Below are 22141 nucleotides of genomic sequence, written 5' to 3'. Positions count from 1 at the left end.
GAGTGATCCATTTATAGAACAGATGAAAAACAGCCTGAGATGCATGAGGAAAAATTAGAAATTCCAAAACTATATCTCAATGTTATGATTCAAAGATTCTGTTAAAAAACATATAAAACCATGTAACTTTCCTAATACTTTCACTCCAGGCTAGAATAATTCCAAAAAACAAAAAGATTTTTCTGTCACTGTATTGTTGTATTTATTGGCAGTTTTGGTCCTCGGGGCTGTATGTTTGACATCCCTGCCCTTAACTACTTTGGCATTGAAAATAATAGTTAAATTAAGATTTTGTTATGATAAATAACACTTGCTGGATGTCACATACTTAATATTTTTAGAGTTTATTCGGGCTCTGAGAAGAATTCATGGTAAATTGCGAAAGCGTGTTCATGCGAATAACAAATAAGTACCCATATGTCCAATACAAAATCTTGTTTTGAGTATTGACACCAGTGTCATCAGTTTAAGGCCTAAAAAGAGAAACATAAGCACATCGATATTCTCCGAAATGCTGGTGTTTGGTTATTTCACATAACTAACATTTTCTATGTATTGTTTAAACTGAAGAAAAGAAATGTACAGATCAGACGTAACCTGTTATTAGTATACATTATCACAGTGGCTTTTTGAAGTCATGCCATATTTTTTTCTATTGAAAGAATAAAGTGCATTTGCAACTTTTAATGTTTTAATATCGGTGTTAACTGCTAGTAACTGTACTGGCGAACCTTGGTACTGGTATTACATAATATTAAATGTAAAGCAAATGTTATGCTTTAGCTGTAAAACTGCACGATTAAAACTTTCCATGACATTCAGGTTTGGGATCTGGACTTCCCTCTTAATTTAAAATGGTTTGAGCGGTTCAGTGGGATTTCTTTTTTTTTTTTTTGTAGGATTTTTTTTTTCTGCCCGCTGACCTGGACTTTACTTCCAGGTCAGTGCCTTCTGCAGGTCTCAACAAAGTATCCCTTTACAGGAGAGGGAAGAGCTGGCGCTTCAGCAAGTCCCCCTGGAGGCTCTTCAAAACACCGTTACCATGGACACAAACTTGACCGGGAGAAGAGTGAGTGGTGTGTTTGTGTGTCTCACACTGTATGCGATTGCGAAAAAAAACGAGAAGGAGAGGGGGTGAAGACGTGCGCGAGAGGGCGGGGGTGTGCAGGTGCAGTTTGCATGTGTTTCAGTGTAAATACAAAATAGTGACACCAAGTTGTCATGAAGTTTGGTGGCTAGTTTCGGCTTAAAAACGCAAAAGTCCAAACTTAAACAAAGCGAGATGAGCGCACGACAATGTTGTCATTGACTTCGCCCGCGCTTACCGCCTGCAGCCGTGCGTGATTGACTGCCAGCAATCTGATCCAGTGAAAGACATTGACAACCAATAGGAAACGGAGTGCGGCTTGTTTCCATGGGAGGCCCCGGGAGGCGATGCCAAGCCGCTAGAAAGCAACACAGTGAGCGGGGAGAGGCGCAGGCAGCAGCCGGGACTGTGGAGATCCTGCAGCCGCTCTGTAGCTCTCAGCAAATGAAAGCGGCGCGAAGTTGGTAGGTAAGTACCTGCAGTTTTACACACTTCCTCTCATTTCTAAGTTTATTACAGAGCGAAAAACATTTTGGTGCGCCCTCTAGCTCAGCGCGCTGCTCGTTTACGCACCAACTTAACTGTACCGCATGATCGCCGGAGGTGCCGTCGGTCATTCCGGGCTCAGAATAATATCAGAGGGTTCATACACTGAATAAAACAGAGATTTAAACCCGAAGTTCTTCTCCTCCTTATTCCTGCTTCCTATTTATCTGCCTGTTTGAAGGGTGGCCGGACAGGAGACTGGAGACTTTGCAGATTGCTCGCCCGTTAAAGCCACAACAGTGCAGAATGGATGGATTTCACGATCAGCAAGTGCCTTACTATAACTCCAGAGTGAGTGATCACTGCCTCAAAAGAAGAAAAGTTGAAATGAAATCAGTTTCACTCATCCTTCTCTTCTTCCAGCTCCCACCCCATTAAGGAAAATACTTCATCTTGATTTTTTCTGCCTTTTGTACTGTGGATGGCTGTTCTCTCTAATGCATTCTATTTGTTCTGATCTCACCTCTGTCTTTCTCTCTGCTGCTGCCAACACTCATTTCTCCCTCAGGGACCATTTAAGTTTCATCTAATCATCAAAGATAAACAGCCAAACAAGGTGCCCATTACTTTACCCTGTGTTATTGGTTATGCACCATGTAACAACTTGTTAATTATGCCTGATAAGTGAAGCACAGACCCCTTTGCATGGGTCAAGCTTTAGAAGTGTGTGAGGCATTAATCAGAGGCTCATTGAGGCTCTTTCATTTGCTATTTCAGTTGCACATGTGATGCAGCCAACAACAGAATTACTGCTCCAGCAAGAAGAAGAAAAATTGATGAGTGTGTGTGTGTTTTCTTTCTTTCCCAAAAGCTGCAAGAAAAGACAACGAGCTGCGAGAGGCCAGCAAATGACAGAAAGAGAAAATTCATTAAGTCCGACCTGGCTCTGGACACTGAAGGTAGGACAGAGGGAGAAGTTAATTTCACGGCTTCTAAACATTTAGCAAAATTCAATTGGTTTGTGGCCACCTGTGCTGCTAACTACAGAATCTCAATTACAGCACAGCGGCCTGTGATGATTCTCACAAGCCTCTTTTCAGTGGTCAGAAACACAAATTGACTTGTTATTAGCTGCACACATGCCCAGTGAGCTCCAATGGCATATCAGCCAGTAATAGTGAATGCACTTGTTTCTGATACTTCTCTTGAGCTTTGACTGTTTTTCAACTGCCTTCAAACCTTGATCTCTGCCTCGGTTTCCCTTTCAGAGCTCTTCCAGGACCTCAGTCAGCTGCAGGAGACTTGGCTAGCAGAAGGTGAGTGTTTTAAATCTTGAGCAAAAAAAGGAGGAGAGATGGGTAAAAATGAATAGGTTGTGAGTGTTGGGGGGGGGGGGGGGGGGGAGGCTGCTGCCTGGAGTTACATGCCTAGCGTCGCAGTCCAATTAAAAGCCTGTGTGGAAGAGGCACCTTGTGTGTCATGCATACATTAGAGACTGTGAGCGAGGGGTCTTGAGGGAGACCGAGGAGGCTCTACCCAGAGAGTGTCATCACAAATTACCAGGAGAAGGCTCTCCGACGCTCACTGTCTCTTCTGCTTTTGGCAGGAGCTAACGCGCTGCACGCCAGCCGCCACTACCTCCACCTCCACCAGAGCTCTGCTGTAGCCTACCAGCTCTCTTACTCTCACTCACTCTGTCATCTCCTCTCTCTCCCCTTTCTCTCTCTCTCTCTTTCCCTCTCTCTCTTTGCTTCCTCTCAGCACACCTCTCTATCTTGTACAGCTGTACCTTCACCTTGTCTTCTTCAATTTCATTTCTTGGTGGCAAAAAAAGAGAGAATGGATCTATGAGAAATTTTTTTTCTCCGCAAACTTCCAAAACAGCAGCCAGCTCTCAAAGCGACAATTGATTTTTTTTTTTTTTTTATATTACAATTTTCTTGCTTTTTAAATTTATTTTCTCTAATGGCAAGACTTGCTCATTGTGGTCTAACTGAGACGTGATGCTTCAGGATTTAAGTGCGAGCGTCCTCTTTCCTCCGTGTCTGCAGCACCGAAGTTTTGGTTAGTGGTGAATATTGTTCACTTTTGCTGTATTTCTTTGTGCATGCATGTTGGACTTTTTTGTCGACATCTCAGAAAGATGTAACGTACCTTAATATTGCATGTAATCTCAAAGTTTATATCCAAGTAAAAAAATATTTTTACAGTAAGAAGTATAATTTGAGATATATGTGAAGTGTTTGCTTTGCTTGCAAACAGATGGTGTAAAGTTGTACAGTGTGAGAGAACACAACTGTTTTATAAAGTTGGATTTTGAAGTATTTTTTGCAAATATATATAAACCAGAACAATTAAAACAAATTCTAGTGTTTTGTCTGCAAAATGTCCAAAGCACAGGGTTAAAATGAAGTTTGTAAGTCACTTGATTACAATTGCCCCTATTATTGTACTAGACTATTATTATACTAGACTAATTCTAGACTTTGCTTTACTATAGCTCGTTGGCTAATGTATAAAGTGCTATATGTGTTAGAAACTCACTGATTTATGTGCATTTTTCATATAGTTTTAAATTAAGGTTTGATAATGAAATATTAAAATTGAAAATTTCGTAGAAGTGTATAAAACTGGAGTTGGAGTTATTATATTGTAATGCTAAAATGTTCTGCTTCATAATTTGGTTCATTTAAATACATTAACACCAAAAAGCATTTAGTCTAATGAGACGCTGATGTTAGTTTTACTGTACTGTCTTGTTTCATTTAAGTCAATCAAGTCATCTGCAGTTTGTGAATTTAGAATTTTTGTGTTCTGTTACCCGTTTGCAGCAATAAAAGGCTGCCTTCTTTTTTTCTAACAGTTCACACGTCGTAAAGCAATAATTCTAGTTGTCGTAGAATAACGTGTGCAATATAATTAAATAAACTTTAATACTTTTTTTAACCATAGGATAGAGTCGTAAAACATTTACTGGAAGAGTGTCGAGATGAATTTTTCGCTTGCTCCCTTTACGCAGCCAAAGAAGACTCAATCATTTATTCGCTCCATCTATTCTTTAACACATGTAAAAACGCTCGCAGTGCAATCCAAAGCTTTTAAAAAATGAGAAGTATTCTTTAAAACAGATATTGGAAGAGTTGAGCCGACTCGGAGCGGCAGCGAGGTGAGATGAGGCGTCGCGGCTCGCACCGCAGGGTGTGTAAAAGAATAAGACACGATTTTAATATTTCAGTATCCAAAGTGGGAAAAGAGACAGCGGCTGATAAGAGGTATTACTGTTAAAGATTACAGTTCTGCCTGTCATGGATCAATGTGATGATGTGCGCCTCAAGATTGTAGATTTAATGAATGACTTCCTGTCCATTAAGATGAAAAGGAATACCTTCCCATTTCTGAGATTTATTAGTTCAGGTAATTGGAACGAGAGGAGAAATTATGAGCGACAGACTGAATTTCCGACTCCCGAGACCCAAGATGTTGAAGGTTGATCGTTGACATGCGAATCTGTGACCTCCCCCCCCAAAACTACATCTACCTTCTTTCTTCCATACAGTATTTTAAACTCATTTTATTTATTTTTTTTGTCAAAACAACAACAAAAAATGTATTGTACTTCTCAGATTTTTTGCTTTAAGATTGTTTTTCCTTTTTCCTTTGTTCACGCACTGGTGTCTCTGCAAAATTTTTGTGCTGATAGCGTCATTTGTCTTGGAAATCGTCACAGGCAGAATGATAAATTTGTTTAAAACTCAGCCCTGCTTACTGCTGTTGCAGGTTTAGACAACCATTCAAATAGTCTCAGGCCTCGTGTTTACAACCTTCCTCTTCTTTACCTTCGCTCCTGTTTTCCTTCTGTCCCTCTCCCTCCTTTTTTTGGTTTTGTGAATGGCGGCAGATTTCCAACTCTGCCGTTCTCCCCAGGAGTTTGTTGCAGAGATCAGCTGGCTCATTCACAGACTGAGGCCAGTGACTCATCCATCCTGTACTTCCTTTTGGTCACAGAGAGACTGCCACCTTCTTTGTGTTTAATTTATTAATTTATTTTTATTGTTTCTCCTCTGTGTCCGCTGAAGTTTCGAGAGATGTTGTGGTGCTTCAGCTGATTAAGAACTTGGTTTTTTATTAGGAAAATTTTGATTTCTTTATAAGGTTTGAGTAAGTGTTTTCCTAACACTGTATCTGTTACATATTATTACATTTTCTTTAATTTATTACAAAAGTAGCCCTGTGTAAAATCTCCTGTTATGTCTTAATTGTTTCCCACCAACTTAATTCCAAAAGGCCAAAATAGAGAGCTGGTAGCTCTACTACACAAACATATGGAGTGAAGTTGCTTGTGCATATTTATTTTCTGGCGTCTGCACCCGCTTGACATTTTTAGAAAATAAGGAGCAATATCTCCTCTTCATCTGTTAATTGTTTACCCTCCTCAATTCTCACTTCTGGGAAGAGAAATAAACCCACGCTTGACCACATCAAGAGTGACAAAAAAGGAATATCAGTCATTTAAAAAAAAAAATAGGATCTCCAGACATGTCAAGGCATGCTGCACATACTGTGATAATGAGGATCCAGCTCATTTTGTTTATAAATAGATGTGCTAATGACACATTTAAATCTCTTTTTGCCTATCACCAGAGAGACTGAAACTTAAGGGACATGAAGAACTGTCACTGAGTGTAAATATGTGTTATATAAATATGTACATGCCTAATTGGAGCCCGAGTGGAGCAGGGCTTCATTATTTTAGCATTAGCCTGAGTGCAGGGGTGTTTGAAGCGCAGGTGAAGCTTTGGAGGGTTTGGAACAGACCTAACTCGGTAGGTACAGGTGGATTCACCAGTAGGGAAGAAGCCAATTAGATACTGTTAACAATGGGTGTTTGGCTGCTGGCAAGGAGCGAGAGCCGAGGCTGCAGAGCAGTCAATGGACAAGTCGACCTCAGGAAGTGAAAGTAGACGGTCAAAATATTATCTGTCAGGTATGAGTTTGTTGGAAAATATGACTCAACTGCTTTAGTAAATATCAGGGAATGTGTTAGTCACAGCAGTTCAAGGTTATTTAGTCTTTTGATTGCATCAGAATTGTCGTCTTGGGGACTTTTTGTCCCTTTTCAAGCCGTGAAAGTCAGATTTTATTTTCAGAAAGAAAAAAAAATTAAATTAAGCTCTTTTTCTACAACAAATCAAAAGTGTTTTTGCTGTTTTGTTTTCTCTCTCTCTTTTTTAAGGGAATGATATAGATATAAAATTGAAAAGAAGTGCATAGAAAATGGACATTTGAACAACTGGGCTATATTTGGATAACAAATGCGTAAAACGACTGAAAGTTTAAGAATGGATAAAAAAAATCTTTATTAAGATGTGTTTTTTTTAATTCATTAATTGATTTTAATTTGCATGATTATTTCTATGACTCTGAAGATTTACAGCATATTGAAATCTTCTGCACATTTAAAATGATAAACACATTAAAAACACTTTTTTAGGCTTCTTTTCTTTTTTTTTTTAACTGACAACAGAAGCAGGCAGTGCTGGGATTGGCCAAACTAACATCCCAGAGGACTGTTTGCCAGAGGACAAAGCTGTGATCAGTGCTGCGGTGTCCATCAACATCAGAAACAATCAATCCCTTTCTTCTTCTCTGCTCGTGTCTTTAGCTCAAGTTCCCGACAATGATGAGCAGTTCGTTCCAGATTTCCAGACTGAAAACTGTGAGTAAGAAACCATGTCGCTTTTCTCTGTGTCTCTTTGTCTGTGCATGTGTTATGTTTATGTGTGTGTGTGAACATCTGTGGCGTTTTTCTTTTTTTTTCACTCATCTTCACTGGTGTGTTTGTACTGGCGTAAAAAGCAAGTGACTGTGTGTGTTTTTCCATGTCTCTCAGTGCCCTCACCTTTGCTTGCACAAGTGCTCTCAGGAGAGCTGCAGCAATCGTGCAGGTCTACAGGTGCATGGTTTGGGTTGGGGGGTTATCTGTGTGTGTGTGTGTGTGTGTGTGTGTGTGTGTGTGTGTGTGTGCGTGTGTGTGTGTGTGTGTGTCTCTGTTTTCCCTTGTTGTTCTTGGGACCGCTACTGAGATATTATTGCACTGTGACTTATTTGCATAAGAAAACATCAAAATATTGTGGCTAACTTTTTTTTAGGTAGTTGAAGTGGTATTTTTAACTCCAGGTAGTCCAAACTGCTGTCAGTTGATGTCTGTTTTGAATTTTCTTTTTTAATAAAATCTTAAAAATATGCTCCTCCTTGACCTTTCCCCAAACTCCTTTTTTGTGCAAACCATGGAGTGTGGTTATATTTTCTAAATCAGGCGGTGTAATATTAAGTACTCCTGCATTTACTTGGAGGTTGGCTGGCCTTCTTTTACACTCCCTATCCTTCACTGGAGATTTTAAAGCATGAAAGCAAGTATGATCTGGTTTTTTGTGCTTTTTTCCTCCTTGCTCTACATATTTTATCCAACAAAAGGACAAATTCTGTTTCTAAGAATACTTCCTAAAAGTTTTAAAACATTTTCTAATGTCTGACAAGAGTTCATTTTTCACTCACAGTGATGAGGATAAGCTAGTTGGTCGTACTTCACCTGGCTGTATACGGTGGTTGCACACGGTGACTGGTTACTTGGCACGGCCCATTTCTGGAGGAAGTAGTGCCAAGGTGGGGACAGAAATTGAGTGAGTGGAACTCAGTGGGACCCAGATAGAGCACATGTCTTTCATTTGAGCCAAAATGCACATTAAACTGTGAGAAAAAATACAAAACCTCCCGGTGTCCTCAACACCCTTTAACCTGCAAATGAAAGTTGAACAAAAGGCAGAAGTTAGAGTTTTGAACAAGAACAAAGAGAGAAGGTCACATCTGACATTTAGTTTGGCAACTTTAATTGCATTTCAAGATTTAGTGGTCACAGATAACAGTTTGGTAAAATGAAGCTGTAAGAGATTTGGCATCAAGCGAGATCACAGGCCTTTTAACTCCATGTGACTCAGATCACAGCCTGAGATTATCGAGAAGGTTCCCGTTGGTGGGCTAGATTAGAAACCCGAGAATGGTTTTTCTTTCTTCTCACTTTATTTTGCCACGAGTACTCCTGCTCTCTGGAAATGACAAATCTGAGGGGATTTGCCTGGCTACAGGCACTTGACTTTAGATGTCCTAATCTGATTTGGCTTTTAATTTAACTTATGATTTAAGTTGCTCCAAAAGTGAATAAATGCGCCTTAAATCTAAACACATAAAACTGCATTAAACTAGTTATAATAGTCTAAAAAATCCATTAAATGTCTGCACTTTATTTGATTCGTTTCATTAATTTTACTTTTTATAATTGTTCAGAACGCTACAACACTAAAGACAACTGCTGTGTTAAAGGCAAAACATTTAAACTATGGGTGTGACTTAGCCTTGCCTAAAACCCAACATGGACTAGTGTGGTGTACAGTAGATAACCAGAGGTCACCAAGACTGTCCTGATGCCCTTCAGAGGTAGCCAGGGTGGGTGGCCATAGTGGCAGGAGACTGCTGACCATCTGAATTGTCCTGTTGGCAAACCTGCAGCAGGCTGGAGAGGCACTAACAGATGGCAGGAGGGTGAGGGCACCGTGGTTGGGCGCATGAGCAGGCATCCCAGCCGGCAGCTCTCCCATATGGGTTTTCACCAAGCCGAGAGATGGAGAGGCAAACGGTGAGACAGGGAGAAAGAAAGGTGAAGGTGAGGAGAGATAAAGCTGGAAGTTAACCCTAAAGAAAAGGCAGTGAGAAGATAGGGGCCGTTATGAAAATGGCAATATTAAATACTTTTAATGTCACCGAATCTAGTGAGAAATCCAAAGCTAACAGACAACTGATTCCACACAAATCAGTTACAGCAGCTTTTTCGTCTGTGAGCTCCATTGTTGCTCCAAAAACACTGAAGTGACTCACACTGTTGCACTGGGTAACATCTCCCTTTGTTACGATCAACGTGGGCACTCTCTGTTTTGTGTAAATCCCACATACTACCTCCTTGCTCCAAAAATACTCAGTACTGCCCATGTATGTGTTGTATATGTGTATTAATCTGAAAAAGACTGAGTCTGAAAAAGTGTTTGAGCCAAATTTGTAAAGGTTACAGTGCTTAGCCCTTTAAATAATTTTCATCCTATCCTCAATAGCGTGGTGAAAATAGAAAAACAATACATTATTTACTCAGATTTAAAAAACTAAAAATTGAATTTTACATTAAAATAATTCACAACAGATATTAATATGACAGTTGTGAATTATTAATGAACTTATCAAATTTGATTTAAATCAAACGTAAAACAAGCTAACAGTTAGCACAGTTAGCATTAGCCAAGATGTCCTATTTAGTTTGCTATCGATGTAAGCTAACTGCTACAATTAACAAGAAACATCTTATTTTATTGAGATGAATGTTTTCAAAGAAAATAAATGTTACCCCTAAATTTTTGTTCCTGTACTGCTGAAATAAAATTGGCAACAATAGTGAAATAGCTGTGATTTTATATTCCTAACAGAATAATAATAAAAAATCTGAAAAGAATAGGAAAGACATTTATTTTGAAGGCTTAAATATTGCAGCACATAAGCTGGTGTGTTCTGTATTTTCATGGCCAGACTCATCTTTCCTCATGAGAAGCTGTTGCAGCTTCTCTCAATGTCAACTTTGCACTCTGCGTCTATGCGACACAGAACCAGCATGTGAGCGGCCTCGAAGCGAAAGTGTCCTCAGGCTGAAGGAGGAGAGGAGAAATTTCTTTGTCTCAAACTCCAACACAGATGCTTACCATTAGCATAACTTAGCAGGGAATGGAGGAGTAGAGGAGGTGTAAAATGAGGCCACACGTTACCAGCAGATCTGAGCCTCCATCATTTAACAGCAAAGGCGAGCACCTACAGTAGGTGAAAATGGAATGGAAGGTTTTTCGCTGTTGCCAAAAGACCTGTATTTTTTTATGAATGGACTAGAGAAATATCTGCCAAACGTAGGCTCCCGTTCTGCCAAAACGCACAATTTGTACCTTCAAAGTTGACAACAGCCGGAGCCAACAGTTATCTGATAGTGTACTGAAAGGACTGGCAAACAAACGGCTGCTAAAATAAAAATATTCGAATTAAGTGTTGTTGGAAAATGCAAAAAAAGGTTTTTTTTATTTGCATGTGCCACGATGTTTAAAGGAAAGATTTCTGTTTAATCTGTACTGCAAAGGCTAAAGCAAATTGCCCAATGTTTAAGTCAGTGGTACAACGAAGAAAAGAACATTTGCATTCAAAATAGACCCAGTAATTGTTCTAACTGCCTCTTCTTTAAAACTGCCTACCATCTTAGTTAATCAATATGTAGATAATGAGAGCAATCAAGCAGTGATGGGCATGACATTCTGGACTAAAAGGGAAGTCTCTGTTTTAGTCAGAGGCAATGCCCTCGCTATTGATTTGTGTACCTTGGCACCCCGCTGACAAAATCTATTGTGACATTTCCATTTCTAATTTAATGCCCTGTGCTGCAGCACACATGAAGCCATTGTTTAGAGCTGATGTGGCGCTTACGTTTAACGGCAGCATTTTTATAGACGTTGTTTTAATGTCATTTATTGTTAAATAAAGAAAGAAATTATGGTTCAGCTTCAGGTGAGCTGTAAACAAGAAGCCGGTGGAGTCGGCTCTTAAACTAAACAAATTCATGTGTGTTTAATGTAAACTGTAATTAGCCTGACACTGATTGTGATCTTGACAGCCAAAGCTGAGGTATTGTTTTGAGTCCATAATCTCTTAACAAGGCTTTGCGATGCCAGCGTCAACAAAGGTCTCCCCTCAGGAAATGTCTCTTTGACCTCCGATCGATGACCCAGAAAAGGTCAGGCCCCCAGCGAGGGCTGCAAACAACCCCTGAGCTTTGTCATGCCGGGCCCGTGTGGCCCATCACCCAGGGGGCTCGACTGTGCGTCAGATGGGGTGTTGGCAGATCGACCCCTGCTCGTACAGCAGCTGTCTGTCAGCCGTGAGAAAACTCCTCAAAACATCCTTCTCTCTCAACTCCTTGTAGCCTCAGAGACCTTCTTGTATTTAAAAGAAAAACAGTCCTTAGCCACATATTTAAGTTTCTCTAGTACTCAAATATCTAAATGTTTGCACTTGAGTTGGACCAAGAGTTGATGGACTTTCTCCATTCATAATTCCTGGTTATAAAAGGAGAGGGCCATCTCTCAGTCTAAAACATCAATCAAAAATAATCGTCTTCAACCGCGGCTGGTCCTCTGTTGTGTTTGATAGAGCGCTGTGGGATGGCTTCGCTGTTGCTCTGTGAGCCGTCGCGGTGAGACGCGATTGGCGAGGCAACCTGAGCCTGACTTCATTCTGACTGACTGGCTTTTTCTTCAGAAGCACAGTCAATTGGATTAGCGTTGATCATGACTCTAGATGATGGGATGTTAATCAGGACTGATCAGGCACTTAACAGCCTCTCAGATGCACCGGGCTCACTGTGGGGCCATAGGTAGAGATCGCAGGCCCCCATTCAGATCAATGAGACTTGTTGTTGTCGTCTGGAACTTATTGACAGCCAGCTGAAAGCAGATAAAGCATTTATCGGAGCTCACCGCACACCCTGTTTCATGATTGTCATATTTCACTACCAGAGTCCCCGTCAGGAAAGGCTGAATAAATGGGATTTGAAGTGAGTTGTTTGTGTAAGTGATGGCCTCAGATGTCATATCCTTTGGCAGATGGATGCTTAGAAAAGCAAGTGTTTTTAATATATCCATCACGAGTTCTCTTAATTAGTGATGGCTTGGCACATTCATGCCTGCTTGTATCTGCACTGTAACATGACTTTTTCCATTGTGGGTAAAGCTGCTGTGTGCAGTTCTGAAATTTAATTGTATTTTAAGTTTTGAAATTGAATCTGCTGTACTTAAATAAAACAAGCAGTATTTTTTTTCCAGACTGTGATCATCTCATTTAATTTTTGTGAATGATCTGTCAGATGTAAATGAAGACAGCGGTTTTAGTTTTTATTCATTTATTTTTTCCGTCCTGTGATTGTACGAATTCTGTCTCAGGTACTTACAAGCCAATCCAGAAACAGTCTGCTGCTAAATGAACAAAAAAATAGTCACAATGTTAAAAAATGTTACAGTTTGACAGAGTGTAAATGTTAATTGTTCTTCCTCCTTCCCATCGTAGTGGCGTTCCACGGACTGCAGCTGAAGATCAAGAGGGAGCTGCACAGCCCGTGTTCAGAGCTGAGCTCCAACTGTAGCCAGGAGCGGCCCTTCAAACTCCAGTATGGAGAGAAGTGCCCGTACAGCATCAGGTGGGCTCCCCCCCACCGACACTTAAAACATCTTTTACAAATTATTTAAATGCTTTTGTACATGATACCTTTTTCAGATTTGTAAAGAAAACACAGAAAATAACATTTGGTTCCACATTCCTCACTTTAACAGAGGAATAAATGCAGGTGTGAAGGTTTATTGTAGGACAGTGATGACTAAATACTCACTTTAGCTTATCGTCAGTTTACTCTTGGTGAAGAATCTTTATGCTTTCTATACATTTGACACTTTTTTGGCTTTTTCATTCTGCATTGTAATTTTTATTTAACTGGAAATGACTTGCTAATCATTCCAAACTGCAAATCAAAGGACATCGAGATATGTACAGCTTTGGGTGGTGACTCTGAAGACATTAACGAGATATTTCCAATCAGAGGTATTTATGTGAGATTATGGCAGTCATGTTAGTTTTAATTGTCTGTTATAACTGAACTGAATCAGAGGGTTTCTGGAACCGCTGATTATGGAGTGGTTTAAAATGCCATTGATTCTAACTGCAGTCTGACATAAATGCCCTGAGGTAGTTTGTGATGCAGTTCTTCACTTTGTGACATCTGCTCACAAGGCTTCATAATTTATACAGTAAATCAAATCGGTTTAGAAAACAGTGAAAGGATAGTTGAGTGGGTAGGGCATTTGTTCCAAACTACCCTAAATACAGACATCTTAAGACGAAGCTATCAGTTAAATAATCCTTAATTAAAAAGAGTTTAAATCGTGTAACGTACACTGGCAGTAACACAGGCATCTTTGACTCTTGCTATTACCCCAGTGCCTATGAGCAGAAGCAGCCCACAGGAATGAAGCCCTCCAGCCCAGTGACACCCCCCTGTAGCACCCCTGTGTCCCCACTTCATCATGGCTCACCCACGACGGCCCCAACGCCCAAACCAGACAGGACCTACACCCACATACCGCCCTCGCAGGCTCTCCCTGATAACGCCTACACTATGGACCACAGGTACTGCAGCCTGCAGCCTCTTACATTTACATCACATTTACATCTGGTGATCTTAGCTGGCAGTTGTACCAAGGATAGATTACAATAAGGTCACAGCAGCAGATGCACATCTGAGTTTCTATTTTCATTGAGTGAATCCTCAGTGGGCGGGGCCTGCAAACGACAACTTTCCCAACCATCGAATGCCATGTGGTCATCACTTGACTTTAGTGCTTTGAAATAGAGCTCATTCAATAAATCAATAGCAGAATGGAAAAAACAAAACAACAAACAGACCTACTAAGTTAATTATTTCAAGCAAAAGATCTTTTTAGGTGTGAATTTTCCAGTTTAGGAGTAAAAATGTCAGATTTCTCTTATAATGTAATATAATGGATTTAAATGACACTTCCCTTGTGATTCTCAAATTCTTAAAGGAGAATAGAGTTAGCTAACATTAACATCCCTCTGCACAGTAACACAGTTGGCGGATGTGCACTGTATATAGAAAATACTTTATACATGAAACTTTTCAAAACAAGTTTTGTGGATTTTTAGAGTAATCAGGACACAAGAGGCATTTTACTTCTGAGTTACTCCCATGAGCACCACAAGCCAAGTGCCATAGGATAAACATGTATATTTGATTTTGGTTTGAGATTCTTTAATTCAATTTTCAGACAAATATTCCAAACCTTTCCTTTATTTTTTGCTTTTTTTGGTCACCTGTAGGCATAAACATAGGGGAAACAAAAAGGCAAGCACTTGAAAACATCATTACGGATTTCAGAATTTTCACTTCTATTATTGATTCATTGATTAGTAAAACAAAATGTACATGTTCTTGATTTATCTCCTTTTTGTCTCATCAAGTCGTTCACAATCAGGAGTCAGTGTCATGAATCCACTGAATTTGTCGTCTGTCTCAGATTTCGACGTCAGCTCTCAGAGCCTTGCCACTCGTTTCCCTCCCCGCCGACAATGGCTCGGGACGGCCGGCCCATCTACCACAGGCAGATGTCGGAGCCCAACATCCCTTTCCCTCCTCAAGGCTTCAAACAGGAGTACCCCGACCCCCTCTTCGAACACCCGGCCATGATGGGGGCCCCTATTCCCCACACATACCCAGCCGGCATGATGATCAAGCAGGAGCCGAGGGACTTCACCTATGACTCAGGTGAGCGATTTGAAAAGATTTCTGTTGTTTGTGCTCCTTCAAACTCCTCTGGTAAGTGAAAGAGCAGAGAAGTGATAGCTGCCAGAGCATTATCATTTCAGGAATGAGAGAAGACATGGCGGGAGGGGGCGGTTTTATTGAGTTTGCCCATTATTAGGGCAGGGGATCTGGTTGGGCTGTGTGTCTGTGCTGTTCGCCATTTCCTGTGGTGCTCTAATAGAAAAAAAGGAGGGGGCTGAGCCTGGTCACAATCCAGAATCTGCCCTCCCACGCTTGTCCGCTCCCTTCGGTTAGAGAGTAAAGGGACCTAATCATCAGCCAGAGGCTCTGTGGAGCCTCTGTGGAGCCTGAGGCTACCTCGGGACATGAATGAACATTCGCCGGACTGCCGGGTTCATTCAGAAGGCGACAGAGTGGACCCAGGAGAGGAAGAGCTGGAGGAGAGTGTGTGTGACCAGTCAGGGGGAAAAAGCAACCTCCAAACACCAAAACATGTGGTGCCTCATTCACATCTCTTTAAGTTACACCTGGTTTTCCTAACAGCAGCTCTGCAGTTTTTGTCATTGAGGAGTCAGGCAGCTGTGATTTTTGGTGTTTTCTCGCTTTTCCAGTGGCAACGTTACTTTGCAATAGATGTGTTTACCGAGTTTCACAACTATGTGGCTTCTAAATGCCAATTAGCACAACTGAAAAATGTATCAAAAAGAGAAAAAAAAAATAGAAAAGAAAAGAAAAACAAGGTTCGGTCCAAAATAACCCTGTTTTTTCACAGTTTCTTGGGTTTCTTCTGGCCTATTTGCAGCAATGTTATTTGCATCAACCATTATTCTCTTGTTTTATTCGGGTTTTTTGTTCGCAAATTTGGCCAAATACAGGCAAAAATTACAGAGCCCAAAATGACACTGGCAGCTTGATTTTCTCTTTAGTAATAACAGTCAATTCTTACATTTCACCGGGTGAAGCAAAGTGTTTTTTCATAGATAAATGAAATGGCTTTAACAATTAGAAGAATTGTTATTGATACAAGTAAACTGTCTACAAAGAATTGTGTGCACTCATAAAGCAAAAGTGGTGAAATACATTCGATCAACTGTTAAAATACCAAAAGGTCTTCCTTGTGTTGTGTCCACTACTTGGACCAAGATGTCCAAGAAGGAGCATCAGAGTGAATTTATTAGCAGCCACAGTGGGGCATGTTGACTGGAGCTGGACTGTTGAGAAGGATGGGAGGGGATCTGGTAATTTCATTAGCAGCAATTTCCTCTACAAGTCCATTACTTTGATGAAGCTCAGAGAAATGTTTATGGGTCTAAATGAAGGGCTTCAGTCTGTTTATTGAACATTCACTTTGCAGCCCATTTGGCTGTTTTTTTGATCGCAGCATCTCATCTGTGTTGTGGGAGGTTTGGACATATACAGTAAATGGAAGAGTCGATTGGACAATGTAGTAAATCCAACCGGTAAATGAAGGAAGAGAATTATGTAGTGGGGCATTTCTATCTTAACCATTTAAACCTACGGTTTAAAAAACTGCTTATGTCTATATAAAATTACATTTTTGGTTTAAGAATTATTCAAACCACAAGTCTTTATTTGATCCCTTGTTATAGCCATGATATTGATAAACCACGAGTGAGAACTTTTAAAGGTGCAGTTCACTCAAAAATCTATTTTAGTTGGTTGGTAGATCTTATAAGGAAAAGAGGTGCTTTGAAATCAACAAGGTGGGTGCGATTTAGGAAAAGGCAGATATTTCTAGAGCTGATATCTTTAAACCTGGCAAATTTGCATTAAAACGATCTAAACTTGGAAAAAAACAGAACCAGAGGAAGTGTGTTGGGGGGGTGAATTGTTCCTTTTTGACCCCAGAAAAGTGACCGTCTGCATTTTGCGCAGTTTATTTTAACATCAGCTGAAATGTTGCTCAAACATCAGGACTCAATGTTAAATATGTATAAAGTATAGAATCAGCGAGTATTTATCACCACTGAAGAACTGAGCTGATCTGTCTCCTCAGGCCAGTGTGGGCGTGGCCTGATGAACAGCGAAAAGCATCATAAACAACATCAAAAAGTGTTTGTTCACGTTTTGAATGTATTGGTAGTATATCTTGACTGTTTTACAAAAGCATGTGTTCATTTCAAACAAGTGAAGAACTCGTGAAGAAAAATAAAATGTGAAACAAAGCAAACAGCTTTGGCAGAAAACTGTATACTCACACTGGATGCAGACAGTCATAATAAGAAGCTGATTGAGAAGATACACGTCAACCGTTTTAGCTAAACGTGCTGCAGCTGCACAGCGAAAACGTCAAAGAAACTAACACCTGCAGGTCCGTTTAGTTTTGATCTCAGAACGTGTGTAAAATAATCATCATGAGCCCTCGTATTATGAAAAAACTTACATCGTGTCAGCTCCTGTTTTCACACGAGCGCTGTGTTTTATTCAGTTGTAAATCTTCCTCTGAGTGGAGATGCTCGGGGCTCGTATCGGCAGTGTGATATAGTGAGCTCGCCCGTGGCTGGAAGCCATCGCAGCGCTGATGCTGAAGGGCATTTTCTTTAATCAGAGCCAGTGGTGCATTGAGTGAACAGGCTTTGACTGCTCTCAGATAACTGAGATAGTGTTCTTAATGCTGCCTTCGGGCCCTTTAACACCCACTCTCATTCTTGCCTGGGTTTCAGCAGAAGTGCCTAGCTGCCATTCTGTCTACTTACGGCAAGACGGCTATCTGGCTCACACTAACAGGACTGAAGGTACCAACGATGTTACGTGTGGATGTTGTGGTGGTGCACGTATAGGTTTTTGCTTCATGTGATATCAAACGATCTTTTTTTTTCCGATCTTGTTTTCCAGGTTGTATGTTTGACAAAGTGGCGAGGCACTTCTACGACGATACCTGCGTGGTGCCTGAAAAGGTGGAAGGTGAGTCCTGCAGTGACTCTTAAAATGAAAAGTATGCCACGTACCAACGATTCTGCCCATCATACAATAACCATTTTGCCCCGTTTTCTGTAGGCGACATCAAACAGGAGTCGGGCTTGTACCGTGAGGGCCCGTCGTACCAGCGCAGAGGCTCGCTGCAGCTCTGGCAGTTCCTGGTGGCTTTACTGGATGACCCGTCCAACTCCCACTTCATTGCCTGGACCGGCCGTGGCATGGAGTTTAAACTCATTGAGCCAGAAGAGGTAAGAGACAAACAAAAGGCACTGTCACAAAAAATCGTATTTTTCTATATTGTAATCCTCCTTTAAAAAATCAGTTTTTATTTTTCATGGCTTTTATACTTAAGCTTTTTGGACAGTCTTAGGTAAATGTTGCATTGTATTTCACTACATATATTGTTCAATAAAATCTTTAAGAGGTTTACCTACTTTCAGCTACTCAGAAGTAAATATTTGCTGCTTTGGACCGTTTTATGTAATTACAACTTAAATATATTTGGTTCGTAGACTTTTGGTTAAAAAAATGAAGTGATTAAGCAGTGAAAGAAGGTAAGAAGGTAAGGTAAATCACTGCAAAACCAAATGAGGTCAGAGGTCAACGTGTGAATCAGTAATATTTTCTGCTCTCAAAATGCAGTAGACTTCTTTAAAAAATAGTTCTTACCGATCAGAAGACAAAGAGAGGAATCATTCTAACTGACAGGGAGCAAAAACGTCTTACATTTAAAAATATATATATTATTGCTTTTCTTTAACACACAGGTTGGGGTAAGGGTTTGGAGTTAGGATTGGGATCATCACAGACGATGACTTGGACCTCAGAGGGTTATATATTCTACAGTCCACACTAAAGCCAACCAAGTGACCCTGATGACCTGCTCCTGTTAAATATTTCACAGGACATATTCCTAAAAATATAACCCATGTTGGCGGTTGGGCCTTTTGAAATGGAAACAGAGGCAGGGTTTGTGTATGGCCACATCACACACAGTGGGGCTCAGTCACTGCTGGAGGATGAAGGAGGATGCAGGGTGCAGGCAGGGGGTGAAAGTGTAGAATGGAGGAGATAGATGAGTACCGGGCAGTGGTCCACGCAGCCCGATGGTGTCTAGAAGCACGAGCCAGCTGCACCTAACAGGGGGCCCCATTCATGCCATCAGGTGACCAAACGCATTTGCTTTGAGGCGCCGCAGACAAACGTTAGGTAGCGGTTTCTGCATTTGCAGCATGTCAGCGGTTGTGGGGACAAGAAAAAATGTGAAAAAGAAAACACAGTTGCATTGATCGGGGAAGGTATTATAGGAGATAAACTGTGAGAAACAAACAAAAATGAAAGTAAAAAGCAGAGTTTAAAAAAAGCAAGCAGCTAAGAGAATGCCGTGGGGCTGTGGGTTTGGACCGTGAGGCCGGGTGGCGGGTGGTCTGGTAGACAGGTGCTGTAACATCTGCTGCCTCCTCCGCTGGGTGTGTGACAAGCTCCTAATGAACACATCCCTGGTCAGGTCTGCACAAGCTGGACGCGCTCTAATTACTGTTATTAGGAAAATATGGATCGCTAAGTTTGTTTAACATTTTAGCTGCTGCAGCGTTCCTGTCTGGAAATCAGGGCAACCGTGCTCGTTTGTGTTAGATAAGTTTGCTTTCTGATAATGCTCTGTTTACTGACTGTCTTTATTGTCTTCATGTTCGTGTGTGTGATAAAGGTGGCACGTCGGTGGGGGATACAGAAGAACCGGCCAGCGATGAATTACGACAAACTCAGCAGATCATTGCGCTACTACTACGAGAAGGGAATCATGCAGAAGGTAAAAAAAAAAAATACAAAAATTGTATCAACCAATTATAGTTCATCTGTTACACTGAAAGGGATCCAAAACTGTTCACCTTTTTTCTAAAAGATTTTTTTGATGTAAACATAGTATGAAAACTACTCATTTGGCTGCTATACCTGGCCTGTGTTAAAGGTGCTCCCATTCCCCCAGGTGCCTTATATAAGGAAAAGAGTGTCTCAAAAATGGTGAAACAGCTAAAAAAGTTCATTTACACTTTATAGCTGAGAAATTGTAATTGTAAAGCTTTTTTCTGTATTGTGTGCAAAAATCAGTTTTTGCCAGGCTTGCGGCTCGTGTCCGCTTTACTAAAGTGAAACCCAGATATGTATGTTAATTTATCAAGTTATTCTTTGAATTAATCTTCATTATAGTGCATGTAGTATTTATGTAGTATATGTAGTAATGCCAAAACCAGATGTTTATAAACAGCAAACAAATGAGTAATAAATACATATATTTCTTCTTCTTTGCAAGCTACATATTCATTATATAAGGGAAAGTAATCAGTTACATCATCACCATCAAACATCACTGTTTGATGAACCAGCTACGTCAAAGTGTCCCTGCAGTAAAACAATTGTTCAGCAAAATATTTACAAAAACAATAGATGTGCAAATAATGACCATTCTTTTTGAGATCAGCTACCACGCATGTATAATTTGTAAGGATTTGAGTGTTATACAAATAATTTCCATAAGCTGTATAGATGTTGATTAACTTGGTACTGGACTAAGTTTCTTTCAGATCAATTAGTGCGTTTAGAGTTAGGACCTACACTGCATATGCTGTGATCATTGTCATAAGATTATTTATGCAAAAATACTTCAGATCAAGAGTAATGATTTTTTTTTTTAACAGAATACTGGATAAACACACTTTTCTGTCAGGTTTTTTGTTTCCTGAGGTATTAGTTTGACAGTTAGAAGCATCTCCAGAAAGCATTCATTAATAGGCCGGTCAGAAGAGGTTGAGCACTTTTAGGTGGAATTATACTTTGCTGGTTGGAGGTCAAGAACTGCTGGCCAAGTTTAAATAAAATAAGGAAGAAACAGCAAAGAAAACATAAATCTGCTCCTGAGATCACTTTTACCTCTGAGAAGCGATGAACAGTTTATAGCTCCTTTATTTTCTACCAAATCCACGTGTGACATAAGACGTTTAAAAAAGCAATCAGTGTCTCAAAGATAATTTTAGAAAACTTAGTAAAACCACTCTATATAATTTATTCTGGTGTTTTAAAATAACTCTTTTAATGGATAAGCTGTTTTCGCTTAGGTTGGGGATAGTTCATTTGTTTGAAGTGGGTTTGTATAAAACACTGATCCACAAAAAAAACAAACAAAAAAAAACAATACATGGTGGTTAGGATGCCCCAAAGCAACAAAGGGTACCAGCACAGAAGCTAAAGCCACGTGCTGCTGTGCTCTAGATCAGGAGCACGAAGCATTTTAGTCACCTAAAAGTAGTTTTTGTGCACTTTTTAAAATATTTGACTATTTAACGATTGGAGAATTGTCAAGTCATTGTATCCACATCAAAGCCAGCAGATACTATTTACGAGTTACTGGACTATTGTTGTCTCGTTTGGTTGGTTGGTATGTGTTAATGTGTGATGCTAGTGTTTTAATGGCTTAATTTAGATCAGATTCGATGTGTGAAAACGCAAAAGTCACACGGCATTAGTGAGTGGGGGCGGGGCTCCATGAGTCAGAGAGTATAATGAGAGAGCAGAGATGCAAATACTGCAGATTTTAATGAAGCTTTTTGTAAACAAACATCAAATGATATGGATACAAATGCTATTAACTAATCCTGTATCTTGTTTGAAAACACTTAAAGCTCAAAGCACCTCTTCTTTAGTGCAGTGTGGAGGCCAAAGCAGAATTGTTGATGACATTTGGAGATCAGCTTTAAAAGTTTAAAAAATGTTTTTGTTTTTTTTTTTAAAGATATTTAATCTTTTTTTTCCATCTGGTGGATTAAAGTGAAAGATTACACTCAGTCACTGTAGAATATGCTGTGGAAAAATGGTTTAAAAACAAGACCTCTCCGTCTTTCTCCAGGTGGCCGGCGAGAGATATGTCTACAAGTTCGTGTGTGACCCCGAGGCCTTGTTCTCCATGGCGTTTCCTGACAATCAGCGGCCGGTGCTGAAAACTGACATGGAGCGGCAGATCAACGAGGAGGACACGGTGCCGCTGTCGCACTTTGACGAAAACATGGCATACGTACAGGAGGGACCCTACTGCCAGCCGCACCCCTACAGCGAGGGCTACGTTTATTAACGTCAGCCCCACAAAACCCACACCTCCACCCTACCCTCCTCCC

The 22141-nt window shown here is 40.4% G+C and overlaps 1 protein-coding gene across 8 annotated transcripts; it reads left to right on the top strand.

The window, feature by feature from the left end:
* Positions 1 to 1464: 1464 nt before the first annotated feature.
* etv1 (ETS variant transcription factor 1) lies at positions 1465 to 22107 on the top strand. 8 transcript variants are annotated; one of them, XM_082553033.1, is made up of 13 exons: positions 1465 to 1555; positions 1815 to 1924; positions 2445 to 2532; positions 2842 to 2889; positions 7236 to 7289; positions 12767 to 12896; positions 13691 to 13879; positions 14788 to 15035; positions 17723 to 17791; positions 17892 to 17960; positions 18054 to 18223; positions 19684 to 19785; positions 21877 to 22107. In XM_082553033.1, exons 2-13 carry the CDS (start codon positions 1880 to 1882, stop codon positions 22096 to 22098), a joined length of 1434 nt encoding a protein of 477 aa, XP_082409159.1. In that variant the 5' UTR covers positions 1465 to 1555; positions 1815 to 1879; the 3' UTR covers positions 22099 to 22107. The 8 variants fall into 8 exon arrangements, with proteins under 8 accessions (XP_082409159.1, XP_082409158.1, XP_082409156.1 ...); XM_082553032.1 differs by having other exon boundaries at positions 17720 to 17791; XM_082553030.1 differs by having other exon boundaries at positions 7098 to 7289.
* The last annotated feature ends 34 nt before the right edge of the window (positions 22108 to 22141 follow it).

Source organism: Aulonocara stuartgranti (assembly GCF_965226115.1).
Source record: "Aulonocara stuartgranti genome assembly, chromosome: 11".
In the NCBI taxonomy this organism is placed as follows: domain Eukaryota; kingdom Metazoa; phylum Chordata; class Actinopteri; order Cichliformes; family Cichlidae; genus Aulonocara; species Aulonocara stuartgranti.
This window is presented reverse-complemented; position numbering and strand designations above follow the sequence as displayed.

Excerpts from the sequence above, each read along its gene's own strand:
- etv1 (XM_082553028.1), top strand. The coding sequence starts at position 1,880 with ATGGATGGATTTCACGATCAGCAAGTGCCTTACTATAACTCCAGA. Across the intron at positions 1,925-2,444 it reads TGCCTTACTATAACTCCAGA|CTGCAAGAAAAGACAACGAG; the intron begins GTGAGTGATCAC and ends CTTTCCCAAAAG. Across the intron at positions 7,290-12,766 it reads AGATTTCCAGACTGAAAACT|TGGCGTTCCACGGACTGCAG; the intron begins GTGAGTAAGAAA and ends TTCCCATCGTAG.